Source organism: Athene cunicularia (assembly GCF_003259725.1).
Source record: "Athene cunicularia isolate RWA chromosome 6 unlocalized genomic scaffold, athCun1 chr6_part2, whole genome shotgun sequence".
NCBI lineage: Eukaryota > Metazoa > Chordata > Aves > Strigiformes > Strigidae > Athene > Athene cunicularia.
Window position 1 is genome coordinate 6,845,268 of NW_020799106.1, and position 17,468 is coordinate 6,862,735.

At 49.4% G+C, this 17,468-nt stretch overlaps 1 protein-coding gene across 11 annotated transcripts in view; it reads left to right on the forward strand.

The window, feature by feature from the left end:
* COL13A1 (collagen type XIII alpha 1 chain) overlaps positions 1-17,468 on the forward strand; it is a 91,693-nt gene that overhangs the window by 42,636 nt on the left and 31,589 nt on the right. For 7 of the 11 annotated variants that reach the window (XM_026852031.1, XM_026852034.1, XM_026852040.1 and 4 more), the window contains 11 exons: positions 520-546; positions 655-681; positions 969-995; positions 4,924-4,989; positions 8,617-8,733; positions 9,224-9,265; positions 10,123-10,149; positions 10,883-10,918; positions 12,235-12,297; positions 12,922-12,948; positions 16,791-16,835. In XM_026852031.1, the coding sequence (XP_026707832.1) occupies positions 520-546; positions 655-681; positions 969-995; positions 4,924-4,989; positions 8,617-8,733; positions 9,224-9,265; positions 10,123-10,149; positions 10,883-10,918; positions 12,235-12,297; positions 12,922-12,948; positions 16,791-16,835 (504 nt within the window). Of the gene's footprint in view, positions 1-519; positions 547-654; positions 682-968; positions 996-3,045; positions 3,103-4,923; positions 4,990-8,616; positions 8,734-9,223; positions 9,266-10,122; positions 10,150-10,882; positions 10,919-12,234; positions 12,298-12,921; positions 12,949-16,790; positions 16,836-17,468 lie in introns of all 11 variants that reach the window. The other 4 variants (XM_026852037.1, XM_026852041.1, XM_026852032.1 and 1 more) reach the window with 3 other exon arrangements.

Consider the following 17,468-nt stretch of genomic DNA (forward strand, 5'->3'; position numbering starts at 1 on the left):
AGCAGCTCTGTAGTCACCTTCGCTCACTGCAACACTGAATATTTTCTTCTGCTAATTCTGGTTTTTGAGTCTGAGTGTCAGTATAACCCTCTGGCAAGCACATGTTGAAGATCCCCCCTCCCTGCTCCTCGGCAGAGGGGTGAGCTGACATCCCCCTGTTGCACAATCCTAGCTCAGGCAGTTGCAGCCCAGGCTTCAGTCCTGGCTGCTTCTGGTTCGATCCCAGTGCGTCGACTGAGGAGACGCGCTGTCAACTGAGGTCCTGGGAACAATAAGGGTGTGTTTTCCTGATGATTTTTCCTCTCTCCTTTTAATAATTCCCCCCCGCGGTGCAGCCAGAACATGTGTGCATTTTCACTCCTCCAGAGTAACAAAGGGAACCCAGATCTCTCTTGGGAATTTTCTCCACAATTGTTTTTAAAAGCTGAGTTTCCACCTACTCCATAAGCTGAGAGTTTTTGTCTTCTTGTCACTGTAAATGGGAATCCGTCTCGCATTCACGACTGTGTTTCTTTAAAGGGTGCTGCAGGTCCCAGGGGACAACCCGTAAGTATCCCATCTCTTGCAATCCCACCTCTCCCTAATGCCTTTCCCCCTTGCATGCACTGAAGTCCTTCATTTACTGAGGGCTTTTATATCACTTTTCTTTTGTAGGGACCCCCAGGACAAAAAGGAGAAAAGGTAATTTTAATGGGAGACGTGTTGAAAATGAAATCCAAAATGTGAGCAGGGAAGGGACTCGGTGGACTCAGTGCTGCTTGGTCTGACTTTGAGTGGCTGAGAAATCCAGCAAGAACAGAGGGCTCTGGGGATAGGGGACGGGAGGCAGGGTGTGCAGGTTGGCATAACTGCACTGGATTCAATATAGTCACAATGATTTACACCTTCTGGATCTGACCCCGTGTGTCTATTTTGATCCTCTCTGTCCGTAGTTTAAACCCTTTCCTTTTAATCCCTTTCTTTCACAGGGTCAGTGTGCAGAGTACCCGCACAGGGTAAGTCATTAGTGTTATTATCGGCTGTGCCGTGCCTTCCTGCATGTTAATCCTCCTTCGTTTGAATGGCTTTTTGTTGGAAATATAGATCATTTCATTAACAAGATGCGTCACTGGGGCCCTGAGGGCAGCACTTGGCTGATTGATGCGTTTCACAGAAAAGCAGCAGATAACGTTTTCCAGGAGGGATGTTGGTTCTCCGGTCTATTCCTGCCCACCGGGGTTGACCCTCAGATAAGTGCTGTCACTGCTGCTTCCTGGAGACCCTCCCAGGCTCCCTGCTGGGATGGGGAAGGTCCGTGTCCTCACCCCAAAACCCTAGGGTTTATGGAGGAGCAGAGGTCATCCTCTCACACCTCGTGCTGCTGCACCAGGTCCGACCTGCTTCCACAGCCTCCGCTGCAGTTGTGTGGCCGGGAGTTTGTGGGATTTGTGGGGAAACTCTATCATCCTTCCTCCCTTTTGCTTCTCCCTCAACAAGGGGAATTGTGCTCCCTACCTGAAAGTAACCCTGACCACCCCTGGCCACAGTGCTCTGGCTGGTCCCTGGTGGGCTGGCCCCTATGCTGGTCCCTCAGCCTGGTGGGCTTTCTGCCTGCAAAGAAGCAACAGAGAGGGAGGGTTGATGCCAGCAGCCGTTTAATGAAAGCCAGGATGTTGCCCCACTTGCCTCTTCATCCTGGCCTGGCTGGCATGTACCACAGCCAAAAGCGGAGAAAGTACATCATGGGGTTTGAGGAGATTACAGTGGTAAAATTTAACCAGCTCTAAAAACAAACAGAGCGCTGAAAATCCAGTGGAAATGCATTGGAACGACATCATATGAAGTGGCTGGAATTTGTAATCTGGGTGTACAGGGAGACAGGCTTAAGGGCTTTCTGTTTATTTTTGACGGCCTCGGGACAATTAGCTGGGCTCTGGTCCCTGGCCCTGAGGAGCAGGGCCCTGGATGCTCTGAGCAGCAGAGGCAGGGGAGAGAGATCGCCTGGCAGCACGGGAGAAGGGGGCCGTATGTATGTGCCCGTCCCTGTACAATAATAGCTGGTCAGCTGTGTTTATTTAGGCTAGTCGGCTCACTAGATTGTTATGTTAAAAAGAAGCTAACAACAATGTTCACCCCAGCGGTGTCCTGGGTTCCTGTTACAGCCCTTGGCTCCGACTGTCCTCAGTGCTCAAGGTGAAAAGCAGCGGCAGGACCCGCAGCAGCACTGGGAAATGGAGATGCAGATTGTGCATCACTGCGAGTAGCCTGGGCTCAGACCTGGAGGCAGAGGCACACTGGTTTGGTGGGCTGGGATTGTAGGCACCCCCAGGTGACACGCTGGGAAGGGTGGGGACAAAGCCTCACATCCCAGCAAAGCCTAGTGACATTCCTTGGCTCTTGTGGAGGTGCTTCTGGTCTCATGAGGCAGCAAGCTCAACATTTTAAAAAGTCCATGAGTCGTGCGAAGGCAGAGGCATGCTCACGGGAAGGGTGACTGTCCTCAGATCAGCTTGAGGGTGGGCTGTCCTGAAGGATCTGGACACAGGCTGCAATTTCAGGAAGCTGAAGGCACAAATCAGCCAACAAAGGTGCAGTTCTCTCTCTTCCTCCCAAAACAAAAACAAGGATGAGCCTTGTAAAAATGCCACACATTTGACTGAATTGCGATTTGCTCTTGATTTACTGTTGACAAGGTCTTTTGTCAGATATTCTAGGTGACAAAATGAAAACCAACGTCCTGAAAAAACAGAGATGCTGTTTCAGTTTTGTTTTGTCTTTGTTTTCTTAGGAAGGAAATGTAAGGTTAGGATGTATGCCTTGGCTCTTCTTGTAGTTTCCTATTTTTTTCTGTATGACTCTGTGTGGCCTGCACTGCTGAGAGGGACAAGCCCAGGCGAGGGGCTACCCATTCGGTGTGAGCTGGCCACTCAAGCTACTCCAAAGTGCCACCCTGGGGAAGGGTTCTCAGCTCAGGGAAAGGGGGAACCAGCCATGCTCCGTCTGCTCTCAGAAATGTTGTGTGTCTAACTGACCCTATTTGTGTCATGTGTCTTCACTGTCCCCTAGGAATACCTAAGTACCACCCTTGCAGCCCTGCGCTCTAACCAGATCCTTACACTGAAGGTTTGTGGGTAATGATCTGACGGGATTCAGTTCTGATGCAAAGGCACGAGGGTACAGATCCAATATTGCATGCTGCCTTCTGAAAAAAAAACTTGCTGTGGGACACAGAGGGGGCAGGGCAGGAGCTGAGTGGAAGAGGCTTCAGGTTTCTTCTGTGAACTCTCCCTCCCTTGTCTTGTCTCGCCTCTGTTTTCAGGAGTGTTTTTCTCCATTTTCCTCCTTATCCTTTCCAGCATCCTCACTCTGATCCCCTGTAAGCTGTATAAGATTCCAGACACGCTTCGGCACTTGAGGACCCAAGCAAAGCCAGCTCAGCTGGGTCTGGATCACTCGTGCAGACATGCTAGGCACACCTAGCGTGGGGGTGTGGGATTTACAGCAACATCCCCCTCGAGGAGATCAGCCCAGGCCCAACCGCTCTCTTGAGCTATGGGGCCAGTCTCCTGCACTGCCTTTTAGAAAGAGGAGGATTTCTTTCAGATAAAACCAGCCTGGCTGATTTTCCAGCAGCACTGCTTTTGTTGAGATAGCTTGTGGCTCTCTGGATCTGTACATTCGAACACAACTGCCTGATCACAGGGTGGTGATGCTGCAATATTGGGTTGCTGCTTCCCTTTGGAACAGGACTGGATCCTTGCTTTCACCGCAAACACGAAGGACAATGTTTAAAGGGATTACAGTGCGCTGCTTGGATGTGTCTTGTTACTATGGTGGGAGACCTGTGGGCACACCTCTCAGATCCGAGCGCACAGCTCACATGGGGAAATGTTGCACACAGGGGCACATTTTTGTGCCTGAGCACAGTAAGCCTCTTTCTCTTCTCCCTGTGTAAATCAAGAGCAGCTTCAACGGAAAACTGATAGGAACAGGAAAGTGGATCAGGCCAGAGGAGCATTCCTGGGCCTGGAGCCGGCATGGTGGGTGCCAGGGTGACAGCAGCAAGTGGAAACTGGATACAGCAGAAGGATGAACAAATGCTCCTGAGCTTTAGTGCATTTGATTTCTGTGTGTCCGGGTCAGCTTTGTGCCCTAAGGCAGCATTCCTGGCTATAAGCAGTCAGAGGGTGATGTTACCATTAAACACTGAAAAGCAAAGTACAGGCTCCCGAGGCAATACACTGCCCAGGGCTCAGGCACCGAGGCCTGGTCTTCTTCCTCGGCCATGATGGTTGTGTCGGCCAAGCTAAATGAACCATGCCAGGACCTCTTCGCTGGCTCTGATGCCCGCTGCTGACTCCAGCTCGCCGCTCCCCACTCACTCCCTTTCACATCCCCAGGAAGGACGAGGCCTGGAGAGACACTGTGTTTCTTGTCAGGGAAGGTGGATAGAACTAGGAAACCGCACTTGGAAAACTTGGAGAAAATGGTCATTTTGATAGTTGCCTCAAATCTGATGATGAGAAATTAAGAGAAACAGTCCCGTCACGGGAGAGCTTAGCAGAGCCAGTGGGGAGGATGTCTTGCAGTAAATCCTGCCTGAGGAGATTGGCAGAGCTGAGTCAGAAATCCCCTGGGTAAGTTTTATTTCCAAGCAGAGAAAGCGATAAAAGCTCTGTGCAGTGGGAGCACCGGGTTGGCGAGTGGCCATCCTGCACCCGCCAGGGCTGGCCCGTGGCAAGTCCCCCTGTGAGCAACCGCGGCACGGAGGAGCTCAGAGGTCTGCCAGCAGGTACCTGTGCTGCGCGGCGCTCACGGCGGGGTTTATTTTCACAGCAATCTCTCTGTTCCCCTCTTCTCTGTTCTCTCCCCTGGCTGCTCTCTGACTCTCGGTGCCCTAATGGCCTCCTTTGCCCCACGACCTTCTGGTTTGACCTTCTTCAGCTGTTGCCTCTCCTCAATTCAGTGCGGCTGGCTCCACCTCCGGTCATAAAGAGACGCACTTTCCAGGTAGACTTCTCCTCCTTGTTGCCTGTTTCTAAGTTTACCCTGATGCTTGCAATTAATCAGCTTGCTACCTGTCTTTCTTCCCCTGCAGAGGGGTTTCCACGAGGTTCAGGCAGAGCTGAGGGGACTTTCTTTGAAGCGAAGGAAATCTTTGATGTGATAATGTAGCTAAAGAGAAATGCAGCGAAGCCAGTTTTTTTAAACTAAAAGAAATGGGCCATGAAACAGTTCTCAGGACTGTCAACAAGAAGTCTCCCACCTTAAGGAATCAGTTCCTGCATATTCAATCTCCAGAAGAGGTTAGAAACCTCTTGCTGAAATGCAGCTAATGTCTGTGAAATTTATCTGAGATGAATGAATAGGCAAATGCTTCTTCTAAGGGCTAGTCTGGCCTGAGACACTTGGGAAAATGTGTTTAAATAAGCTCTTACAATGGTTTCATTAAATCGCATTAAATCTTTGTGTAAACACATTTATTTTGGTTTCCAGGGCTATAATTCATGTTTAGTTTAGTTTATTTTGGGAATTAATTCATAAAATGAATTCTGGACGTATGAATAGTGAATAAGAGTGTCCATAGTCAGAGTTCATGTGGCTTTTAATGAGCCCACTTTAAGGTCCCTCGTTCCATCAGTCGGGATTAACTTTCCCGTGTGGACAAACCGCTGTAATTACCCCGGTGAAGTGTGCTGGGGACTCTATTAGTGGCTGGGTTTTGTCACCTCGCTGCCTGTCTAGACAGTCAGATGCTAGCAGGGAGCTGCAGTCTGCAATACAGGCCTTTACCACGAGGTGCCTGGTCCTTGCCCAGCGCTGGCAGAATCCTGACCTTACTGCTTGAGCCTGTGGTCTCCAGTCAGTTTCTATCGATTCAGTGTTCACACCACACAAAACCCCACGGCTTGCACTGGTTGCCCTTCAAAGTGACAGTCTGGAGAGCCAGGCCAAGGACTGACCTCTTGGGAAGGCTTTGAAAGCTGAAGTTCGTATCCAGAATGAAGTGGGAAACTTGAATAGCTGCCCTGCGTCCTGTCGTCAACCAGGGCTGCAAATTCCCTCTGTCCCCAGAGGCTAACTTCACCGGAGAATTTTGCCATGATTGGTTTTGCTGTTGCTGTGTTCATTCTCTAAGTACAGCAAAGTGTAATCCACTCCTACAGATCTGCCAGCACTAGGCAATTCCAGGAGCCCAGCATATGAATACTAAGAAAAAATGTGAGGCTGCAAAATAAATGTTAGCACCTGCGCCTGAAAGAGGAAAATGCTGCTGCTGCTCTAAGCACATCAGCAAGAGCACTTTGCCCAAGGCTTAGCAGAGACACGGGCTGCACTGAGACCTGTGTTAGGAGACTGAATAAGCATTGCATTGCTGGGGCACAATCAGGGTGACTAACTGGTGTTTAGAAGAACTGAAAAATAGCTCCAGTCCACAGCTAAAAATATAGAATGACATCTGATGAAAATGACACCTGACCTCCCACTTACTGTATCCACTTACCGTCCAGTTAGATCTGTGGGGGTCTTGTGCTGAATGCATTAATGAGACTATAATGATGTGGTAATTAATAACGTTTAGCACGTTTAGGGACCTGCATGGATGGGCACTCGCTCAGACAGAGCACGCTCTGTCCAAGGCAGCAACGCAAAGGTGATGTCAATGGGAGTTTGGGTGAGCCCCTTCCAGCCCCTCCCCGTGCTGGGGCAGGGCTCCTGCTCTCCCCGTCTCCCCAGCCCCTGCCAGGCTGCCAGCAGCAGTTCCCAGCACCATGCTGCATTTTAGTGCCCTAAATCTGGAGCATGGTCTGGGCTGACAGAGAGCACCTGAGGTGGGAATAGAGGAGGACGAGCCAAAGTGAGGCAGGCAAAGTCCTCTTTGCCTTCCCATGGCGCACTCATGAGTGGGGGTGCTATAAGATGCAATGGGAAGGAAGTCTCTGAAGCTGGGCTGAGAGGTCAGGGCAAGAGGAAGTCTAGAAATACACTCCAGTGTTCTCCAAACCTCATATCTTCATTGGATCCAAATTCTTTCCCGAATTTAAAAGCTATGAGACCATTTACAGGATGGGTGAATAGCACTGAGTATGGAGAATAGGGAAGCTCAGGAAGGACCGTGTGTTCTCTTGCACGGGCCACAAGGTGAGCCAGGATCCACTTACAAAATTGGGAAAAGAGAGGACACCTTTCCTGCCTGGCCCAGCAGACTTCCCAGCGTGGGCTGAGGGTCGGGCGACGAGGCGGCGGTTCTTTTAAGGAGAAGGGCTGTTGCTCCACACATCACTGAGCTTCCCATGAGCCTGGCCCGCGTGCTGGAAATTTTCTTTTAAATAGAGCTCATGGCAGAAGGGTTGAAATTTGCCACTTATTACTTTCATTTATCATTCTAAATAAAGCAAACATCCCTGTATCTGCATGTTTTACTAAAGACAGCCAGGATAAACAGCACACTTGGTAGGAACACATGCAGGGGACAGATTTCATGCATTCTCCTGCACATGCAAGTGCGTGAGAGCAGACTTAGTTTTTACCCAGCAGCAGCATATGAGGCTGTAGAGAGGATAAATGCAGCAGAGACCCAACTGCACACCCATTGATTTATAATTGAGAAACAACCATGTTTGATGTCTAGCTTCCCGTGGATCGACTAAGGAGAATTTTTCAAACTTAAATTGGGTCACTAGCAGTAGGATGTCATGATATTTTATCTAGGGAGGAGGAATGGGAGGGGAGCCCATGAGACGAACAGCTTAGCGTGGGTGCCATGGTGCCTTAGGAGTTCTCTGGATTCATCAATTATAGATCAGCAGTCTGGTATTCGAATGTGGCGCTTCCAACCCACTGTCTCCTCAGCGCCGCTTGGTCCCAAGTCCAGGTCCTTTGGGCCAGATGACATTTCTGAGGCATGAGCCACAGCCACCAAATGGCTACTGAGGGGCCTGGGGAGGAACCGGCTGGAACGGCTTCATTTCAGAGAGCTTAAAATGGCAGGTGGCTCTGCACGCACTAGCTGCTTAAATCTTACAAAAACAGGCTCTGCCTGGTGTACATAGGCCTGTTTTGGGCGGGCTCCAGAAATGCCATGATGATCGTGTTATTTTCTCTTGGTTTTGCGGAGTTTCTACTTTTGGTCCTTGGCAAAACAGAGGGAGTGTTGCCCAACAATTATAGCACAGGCGAAAAACAGGCTGAGGTAAGACACTGTGGCTCTGCCTGGAAGCGCCAGTGTGGTCATAGGAGGCTTTGCTTCACATGTGACTGTCAAGTGCTTTGGAAAGCGTCCTGAGAAGCTCAGGAGATGTTGGTCCTTGACATACAAACTGTACTTGACTGACTCAATGAAGAAAAAGATCTCTTTAGACTGCTCAGTTATCTGTAGATCCCTTTCAAAGAGAGCTTTGACAAGGTGGCCTCAGACGTCTTTGCAAACCGTAGGGTGCTGGCTCCTGCTGCCTGGGCAGCCCAGCCATCCTCAGCAGGGCTCTCCCTCCCTCTTGGAAACCTCTCCTGGCACTAACTTGGGACTTGCTTCTACCTCTTCTGCTTCAGCCAGGCTAACCTGCCTCGGGCCCTTGGGGCGGTGGTGTGAAGGGTTTGCTCTGCCTGCCGATAACCCCTTGTTTTAACAAACCTCAGGGTGAACAAGGACAAGCGGGAATCCAAGGTCCCCCAGGGCCCCCTGGCCCACCAGGGCCCACTGGACCAGCTGGACCCGAAGGAACCCCAGGACATCCCGGGCCAATTGGGCCACCTGTAAGTCCAATTACAAAAAAAGCCGCCTGCTTCCTCTTTCCCTAGGGCACAGACAATTTCCTCGGGCCTTTGTTGCCTCTTCTGAAGCCAAGATAGCCATGGGCAGGAGATTTGCAGGGGATGTGGATGTGTGGGGAAGTTCCCAGGAAGGAGGGGGTGTGGGAGGGAAGGCAGAGGTGTTCACCCTAGCTGCTGCTATCTGGACACGCATGTGTGAGTGGGTGACATCAGCGTTTCCTCCTCCTCAGCTTCTGCGGTCGGCCACGGGGAGGAAGTAGCACACAGGGTGTAATTGTCCTGCTCACAGCAGAAACCTGACTGATAAGAATCCCTGTGACCTCTTTGAAGTCCTGCCCCCGTCCTGTGCTCAGGCTGGCAGCAAGCAGCCAAAGAGGGCAAAACCAGAAGCATCATTTACAATAATACCATTGCTAAATGGCAGGGGCCAGGGCAGGGAATCCTGTTAATGTGCCTCTCTCCTTTGCAACAGGGCAGAGCAGGAGAACCTGGGAAGCCTGGCAGAGATGGAAAGGTGGGTACCAGAAACCAGCTCCATTCCTGGGAGCTACGGATAGGAACATAGCACGCTGGCCCTGCAGCGACTGCAGCGTGAAAGGAGGTTCCACCTCCAAGCGTTTTCAAAGCCTGCTAGCAGGACAAGCAAGTCTCGTCCTCTGAGGCAAAAGCACCTCTCCACACATGATAGAGGGGTCGGGTGTCCTGCCAGTGTCCTTACACTCTCTGAGCTCTGAGGAGCCAAGGGTGCCGTGACTAAACATTTGAACTGCCATAAGCAGGCAACATCAGGTGTGGTGTACGCATCAGAGCATATCTCGAGTAGTTAGCTCCTTCCATCTGCTCACATCAGGAAGGCAGCTCCTGCCTGGATATTTTGTTTATTTATATTTACATATACATGTCTGGTATGCTTCATAGTTCATATCAGGTAAATTGTTTGGTTATTTCTCCTTTAAAAACACAAGTGGTTTGTTTGTTAATATATTCTCTCTGTTTAGCTTGTCAGAGGAAATGCCTGGTTTACTCCAGAGCTTCACAAATCAGCTCGGAACAAGTTTCCCAAGCAAAGACAGAAACAGAAAAGATTCTGGAGCACAATGCATAAGGCAAAGCAGCTTTTTGGTCTTCAGATTCAGTGACACCAGGCCTGGGGGGATGGAGCACTATGGGCAGGAAATTATTTGGGTGTCTGGGTTAAGATAATATTAATTTACATAAAGAGTAGATTGGGGATGTTTGAGCTCACCAGTGCAAATCATCTCTGTAAAGGGGGATTTCAAACCAAAGCACTCAGCATCTCCCATCACTCTGCAGTCCACGTAATTTGGACGTTTGCTGACTTCAGTGTCTGTTTTGATTTTATCTCTACAGGGCTTACCTGGACCTCCTGGACCAAAGGTGAGACAACTCGCCTCACTCTAGGGGTAGCAAGGTGGTAACGAAGGGGAATGCTCCTGGCAAGGAGAGATGTGTACGTTTTGGTGGGTGGAGGAGAGGGAAAGGAGATTGCATCTAATAGCTGAGAAAAATTTCTAACCCAGCTCAGTATAGCCTTTGGGGCCCAGCCTATGTGCTGACTCATGGGTTTTGTCCACGTCTGAGTTGCATCTTGACTGAGCAAGGCACGCCTCATCAGCCCCTCTTGCAAAATTCTTTGCCACACACAGCTTTATTGGCTTCTTCCATTCTCAAAGCATTTACCAGCACTTCAGGAACTGATTTTGCAATGCTATTGTTAACTCTGCCACATTTTCCCATTTATTCACTTGCCAAAGTGCGAGGAGGGGGGGATGTGGGGGTGTGGTTGTTGTTGTTTTTCAGCTGCAACCACCCACCCCCATTTGATTTTATTTGAGATATGTAGCCAGGGTGAGGAGCTAGGGACCGCAGAGCTGGGGCACAGAGCTGGCATGAGTTATCCATTGCGCCTCTCCTGCTAGGGCTCAGTCTAGTGCAGGGAACAGTGACCCACGGGTCTGAAGGGTCAGGAACTCAGTAGAGTCACTCTGAGCAAAAGGTGAATTTTCCTCATGGAATGCCCTTCCATCCCAGCATCACCCCAGGAAAAAGCACAGGAATTTGTCCTTCTCAGGCCAAGCCTCACTTTCTTTTGTCTTTCTGCCTTTTGCAGGGAGACCCTGGGATTCAGGGATACCCAGGCAGAAAGGTAAGGAGGGGATCTCCAGTATTGTTAAATGAATTAAGTTGCACTGATGCCTTGCGGGATGACCGCTGCAAGTCTGTGGACTCCTCTGGAGTCTTCTGCTGAGCTCTGCTCCTGCCAGACACAGGCCTGCAGATCCCCTGCCATCAGCCACATGAGGAGAGACTGGACCCAGAGATATCTTTAACTCTCCTGTAGCTGTGGTACAGTCGTCTCCCTGTCTGTGTACCTCTCTACGCCTACTTCCAGGCTGAAATCCACCTCTTGTGCACCCAGACCTGAACAGGAGGCTGGAAAGGGCCAAATTCCTGGCAATGTATTTCTCTCTGGAATAAAGCAGGACAGAATCGATCCTGATCCAGGTTAAAAGGCAGAAGCTGGCAATGCCTGAATGTCTTCAGCAGCAGCTAAGTAACAGCAGGGTTGTGAAGCCTAGAGGGTGTAATGAAGAGAGAGAGAGAGAGAGAGAGAGAGAGGGCAAAGACACAAAGGAAGATCAAAGGGGAGAGAGGGGATGAAGAGATACTACTAAAGAGATGTCAGCTGCAGAAGAGGACGGCGAATGTTCCTAGGAGGCAGTGTCCTGTGTCCTGTGTTATCTCCACATTACTTTATGGGTGCTTTGTGAGCAAAACGGCAAGACCTGAGAGCTTTTTAATTAGTTCTGTATAAACCGAGAAGTTTTTGTTATGTCAGGAAGTGGAAATTACAGTCCCCGCAGACCACAGCCCACTCCTGCAGACAGACACAATTTATTGCCGCTTCTTCCAGTGAACCATCGTTTTTTCCATTAAGAGCCCATCCTGTTCTGAGTGCACTGGGCAGGCAGCTCTCAGCACGCAGGAGCAGTGAGGGGGTCCCTGCAATGACCTCACAGTGAGGGCCTCTCCTACCAGCTCCTCTTACATGAAACAACTTGCCTGGCTAATTTACTTACCAAAGCGAAGAGCCTCCACTGATCTTGGAGGAATGAGCCTGAGGTTGTGACCTTTCTCTGGCAAAGGTGGAAGGGATGGATGAAAGTAGGGGAGAAAATCCTCCCTGGTGTGTGGGTCAGGGGAAAAGGGAAAAGAGGGCAAAGAGCTGAACAAAGATGTGAGCTCTGATATGACACAGGATTGTGGGACCACTCCCTTCAATTCATATGTTTTGCACTCTGATTATCTTTCTGGACACAGAATGGTGCTCCTCTCCCAGAGATACTCTGTGTGGGACATCCCTCTCACATCTCTGATGACTTTTCAGGCAGCCACAGGCTCCTTTTCTTGCTGCTTACTGTGTTTGCTTCTTCCTCCTTTTTTCTTTCTTCTCTTCCCCAGGGTGAGGTGGGCGAGTCAGGCCTGCCCGGTGCGCGTGGCCTCCCTGGAGCTACTGGCCCTAAGGTAACCCTTGAACTCAGAGTCAGTGGGGCCGTCTCCCAAGGGCAGATAAGTGGCACACAAGCCCAGAGACAACTAAAGGACTATAGAAGGTCAGGGACTGGAGGCAGTTCTCTAGAGCTTGATATAAACCATATAAACAGAAAAATTTGCTCCTCCTGTAAAGGGCCTGGGTGATTTTTGGCTGGAGCAATTCCCTGCTGTCCTGAACCGGGGCCAGGTTCAGCCCTGCCTGTTAAAGAATAAAATGTACCTGGCCTTTAGAGGCTTTTGCATTAAGGCTGGGAGAATGAGGATACTCTGGTCCAGGAAACGATTGGATGGTTCATCTACACCCAAAACATGGAGGAAAGCGTTAGTACAGTGACCTCCAGCACCCACTCCAGCGACGTAAACTGCCTTGCACTCCCAGGAAGGGGTGGGCTGCAGCCACTGTTCAGGTTGCTGCCCTTATGATCAGGAGCCATTTCTCTCTGGAGGCCTGAGGCTGCGTTTAGCACATACTCCCTCTTTCAGCTACTTTCTCTTTGGCCCTCGTTGTTAGCACTACACTGCTTGCTCAGTTTCTCTTTTATGTTCACTGCACCTCTCTGTTTCCTCTCTCTCTCTTTCTCCTTTGCTGGGCAGGGTGAAAAAGGGGATGCTGGCATAAAGGTAGGCACGAGAAATACGGGTTTCTAACAGGGTAGATCATCTGGGAGATACCGCTCCTTGGGCTGATGGGTTGTAGGAGGAAGTTGGGTCTGAGGCAGCTCTGTGGGGCATTTAATGGAGCACACATCTGTGCTCTGATTAACCACAGGCAGACACTCCAACTCAGGCAATAAAATCAGCCTTTATCCATTTGGTGGAATTCGACTCTTACCAAAGGCATGTCTCTGACTATGAAGCTTCCTAATGATTTGTTACATCTCTCCATTTGATGGGCTAGGCTGGGGTTTCCTCATAAAATCTGGTTAGCTGACGCATCAAATCCTCTCAAACTCTGCAACTCAGGCTGGGGTTTGGCACCAGGTTTTTTTGTCTGTTTCTGGACACTTTTTACAGGCTCATATGGTCTATGCCCAGATGTTATCTATTTGACTGAAATTTACTGTACCCATATATTTAAAGTATATTACTCAATGTAGACTATGCTTAAAGCATTACAACATTGGCAAGTGTTCCTGACAGTCAGAGCACACTGTCATGCCATACATCTTAAACATCATGAGAAAAGACTGGTCCTGTAATATTTTGAAAGGCATTAGCAGTGACACATACATCTCAAGTATTTAGTATGTGGTATGCATCTCATTTCTCGTGCAACATATACACTTTCTATATTTTTTCCATCTGGGTGGATTACTATTTGAAAGGATGAAAGGCCCCTTCAGAACTTAATGTGGGTGCGTTGCATCGAGTTTAAAGAAATGTTCTTTGGGAATGCAGGCTCTGGGTTCATAGTTGAATAGAAGAGCAGCGATTGTCTTCCTACAAGAAAACTCCTCAGAAATACTGCGGTGCATGTGAAGTCCAAATGTTCCCCCATGTCCATCTTCACATCAGTGTAATTCTGTCAAGCACAAAGGCGTTGCTTCTGGTTTGTGCCAGTGTAAATGTAAAACAGATTTGCACCCAGAAATAATGTGTTTTGGGCTTAGGAGTTTGTTTGCTGCTGTTCCAACAGCCAGGTGCAATCCCATTAAGCAGAACTGGAGGTCTGAAGTTAGAACATGGCCTGGAAGGAGAATTTGTGTTCCACCCCTGCTTATAGTCCCATGTTTCCCTGCTAGCAGACACCTGCTCTGCTCGCACCCATGTACAAAGACCACTCAGCCCTTCACTGGGGCTCTGGCAAAGGCTTGGGCTCCAAGTCTTCCAGTGATGCCTCAGGGTCATCCACAGGCGAGAGCCTTCCCTGTTCTGTGTTCGAGAGCAGTGACTCGGGGCGACCCTGGAGACACGCTCTCGCTACTTGGGCCCTTATTCATCCCACTTCATAAAGAGTGGAGATGAAACCTGCCGCGCTTTTTGTGGTACTAAATTGCAGCTCCAAAGGGGCACCTCCCCAGTCCCAAAGCGGCCTCTTCTTTCACACACAGACTTTCATTTGTTATTGTCAGGATCACTTTTCTCTCAACTCCCTTTCTTCTTTGCTCAGAGGGATTGAAAGGGAAGTGCAGAGGTACCCTTAAATCAGCAGCCAGACATCACCCAGTAGCAGCTCCTGAACGTCCAACAGCACATACATTTATTGTCTTTGGAAATTGCTTCTTTCTGTTGTCCTCCCATCTAGGAGGATTCTTTGGAAGGCTATTAATGCTTCCACCTTTGGATCCAGTTACCTGGGCTAGATTTTACCTCCTCTTTGTTTTGAGGAGTCCCAGACAAACACTAGGGTACATAGTTTAACTGTAGTGACCGATTTTACATAGCATATCACTGCTTTTGCTGGCAGTGAAGGACACCTCAGGCCTGAAGAGGCTTGCTGGTTTCTCACACACCCCTTGTTCACGTAATAACCTCTCCCCACCCAGTGACAGATGCTGCACAACATAGATTCTTTCTTAGCTATTTTCTTCTGTGGCCACCATATGTCCTTTGATCATATTGAGACCTCTATCTGTGTCCTGTGAGGGTCATTAGACAACCAGTGAATGTGATCACCTGGGTCATTTGAATAAGCATTTGACTCACTGCCCCCCACCTAGCCATCACATTCAGCTTTAATGACATTTTCTTTCTTTATTTTTGAAAAGTCCTTAGGATGAGGCTTTTTCTCAGGCTCTGAGGAAAGAGCAATAAAGAAACTGCCCACAGCCTTGCTCAATAAGCCCCTCATAATCTGTCTTTCACAGCAAGGAGCAGAAAAGGAAGGGTCTCTGTTTTAATTGTCAGCCCATAGCCAGTACCACTAATGAGCTGATCAGCATGGGGTGTGCTCTGTCATGATGGGCACCCAGTGGGTGTAAAGCTGCTCACACCAGTTGTAGAGTGTGAGAGTCTCCTCTGTGTCAGAGAGGAGAGGTGTAGCATAACTTTTCCAAAGAGACTGAAGAGGTACTTCCTAAATGAGCATGAAGCTCAGGAGAGCTGGGAGGTGCTGCTGACTGCCTTCCTGGAGCCCACTGGGGATTTGTGCTGGGCATTTGGCCTTTCATATCTGCCTTTGGTGATGATTCCTAGCTTCTGGCTTGGCTACACCACTCCAGTGCTGGTTTTGGCGGGTGGCTGCTGCCTGGCTGTGGCACCCTGTGCAGCCCAAAGGGCATCGGAGGACCACAAAGGGATGAGCCCAGTGGGTCCTCACTGTGTTACAATGGCTTTCAGATGTGTAAGGGTTTAAAGATGTTCTGGAGAGTTGCTTTTCCTGCTTATTCTCTGGCTCTGGGGCTTCTTCCTGCTCTTTAATTGTGCAGTGTCATGTTTGTTGCTCCTGCTCTCTAATTAGCTCTAGTGCCTGTGTGATCCTGCCGGTGCTAGTGGGGGCTGTGCAAGGGGGGTGAGGCTATCATCAGAAAGCGCAGGGTGGGGTGGTTGCTCTGTAACTTGCCCCTTGCAAGGGGCTACCTGCCTCCCTCTCACTGGGATGGCTTTGCTTTTGCAGGGCTAAGTTATTAAACAGCTCTTCAGGCAGGCAGCTTTTTCCAGGAAAGTCTCTGGGATGGAGAATTACTTTCACATGGGGCAGCCTCTGAAAGCTGTGTGGGTGCCTCCCAGCAGAAAGCGTTGGTCTCCTCTGCTTGGTCTCACTTAAAAAAAACCCCAAAACCAAACCAAACAAACCAGGAGCGTGGTTGGGAGGGAAGGAGAGAGAGTGGTCCCCGCTTCTCCAGTACAAAGCATTCATAATTATTTTTTAATTCTTGCAGCTGAAAATACCATAGTTAAGTATGCTGCATAGGGTGGGAGGGGCCCACACTGCCTAGATCATGTATGTTATGGTATTAGTGTTTTACAAAATGTTTTACAAAACTCTTCATGCAATGCCACAGTTACAGAAAGTGCTTTTTTAAAAAAAACAGGTACATATATCCCTGCTGAATAGTCCTTCCAAGCAAGGACTAAACATCCAGAACAAAATAACAGAAAGTATGCAGATTGTCTGAAGATGTTTTATTTTCCAATTACCACCAGACAAAATTCAGGCTGACAATACAAAGCAACCCTCGGATTCTCTGTCTCTCCAGCTATGTTTGTTCATCCTATAGTCCCTGCAGACTGAGTGACTCCCTATGTCCTGCAGAATGCCACAGTGTGAGATGTGGTATAGCAGGGTACAGAGACTGTCTTTGCTCCCAGTGTTGTCACTCTGGCTAGTGCTGCTGTGCACAACAGGCTGGAGAGGTACCACTGATGGCATTTGGCCCTGGCTAGGGCAGGCAGCTTGGTGAGAGCCAGGCTGGGAAATGGGCTGTGCCCCCTCTCACCCAGCAGGCTTCCTCACAGAGCCCTGGGAGGACTCATCTCGTGTCTCTTGCTCTCTTTCTCTGTGTTTCTTGCTCTGCTTCCAGGGGGAGAGAGGCATGCCAGGGCTGCCAGGAAGACATGGCACTAAGGTACCTTGTAAACAGTGGAGTGACGCTTTGTCTGCCTGATCTCACCCATACCACTCGACTGTCCCTGATGCGCAAGCATCACCTGGATTTGTGTGTGTGTCTGTTAGTCAGTGACTATCCTCAGGCTGGATTCTTTCTGCTTCTAAATTGCAAAATATAGGGCTTAATTTATGAAGGAAATGGTGGGAGAAGCAAATGGCATGCCCAGTCCGATGCTGTCTTGCAACATCAGGATCTTAATGCTTTATGCTAGTGAGAGCGGCCAATTGCTGATGTTTCTAGGGAATTGGTGTTTTGTAAATTGGGGGTCCCAAGTGACCACTGTGATGCGTGTTAGTTAGCCCGCTGCCATCAGTGGGGTTATACAAGTGTGAACCCAGACTACTGCAGCGATGAAATCAGGGTCAGTGTGTGAGCAAGCCTGCATGTGTGTGCATTGCAGTTTTAGGATGAATACTAGAAAATAACACCATCTGCATTCAGTGCCATTTAAAGGCCAAAGAGTGAGGAACAGGCATCTCGACTGCACTGTGAAAGACTTAACGTGAGCCACTTGCTGCATGTAATCCCTTTCATGACTCTAGCCCGTATTGACTAAAACCTGCTGACCCCGAGACGATCTGGAATGCTTTT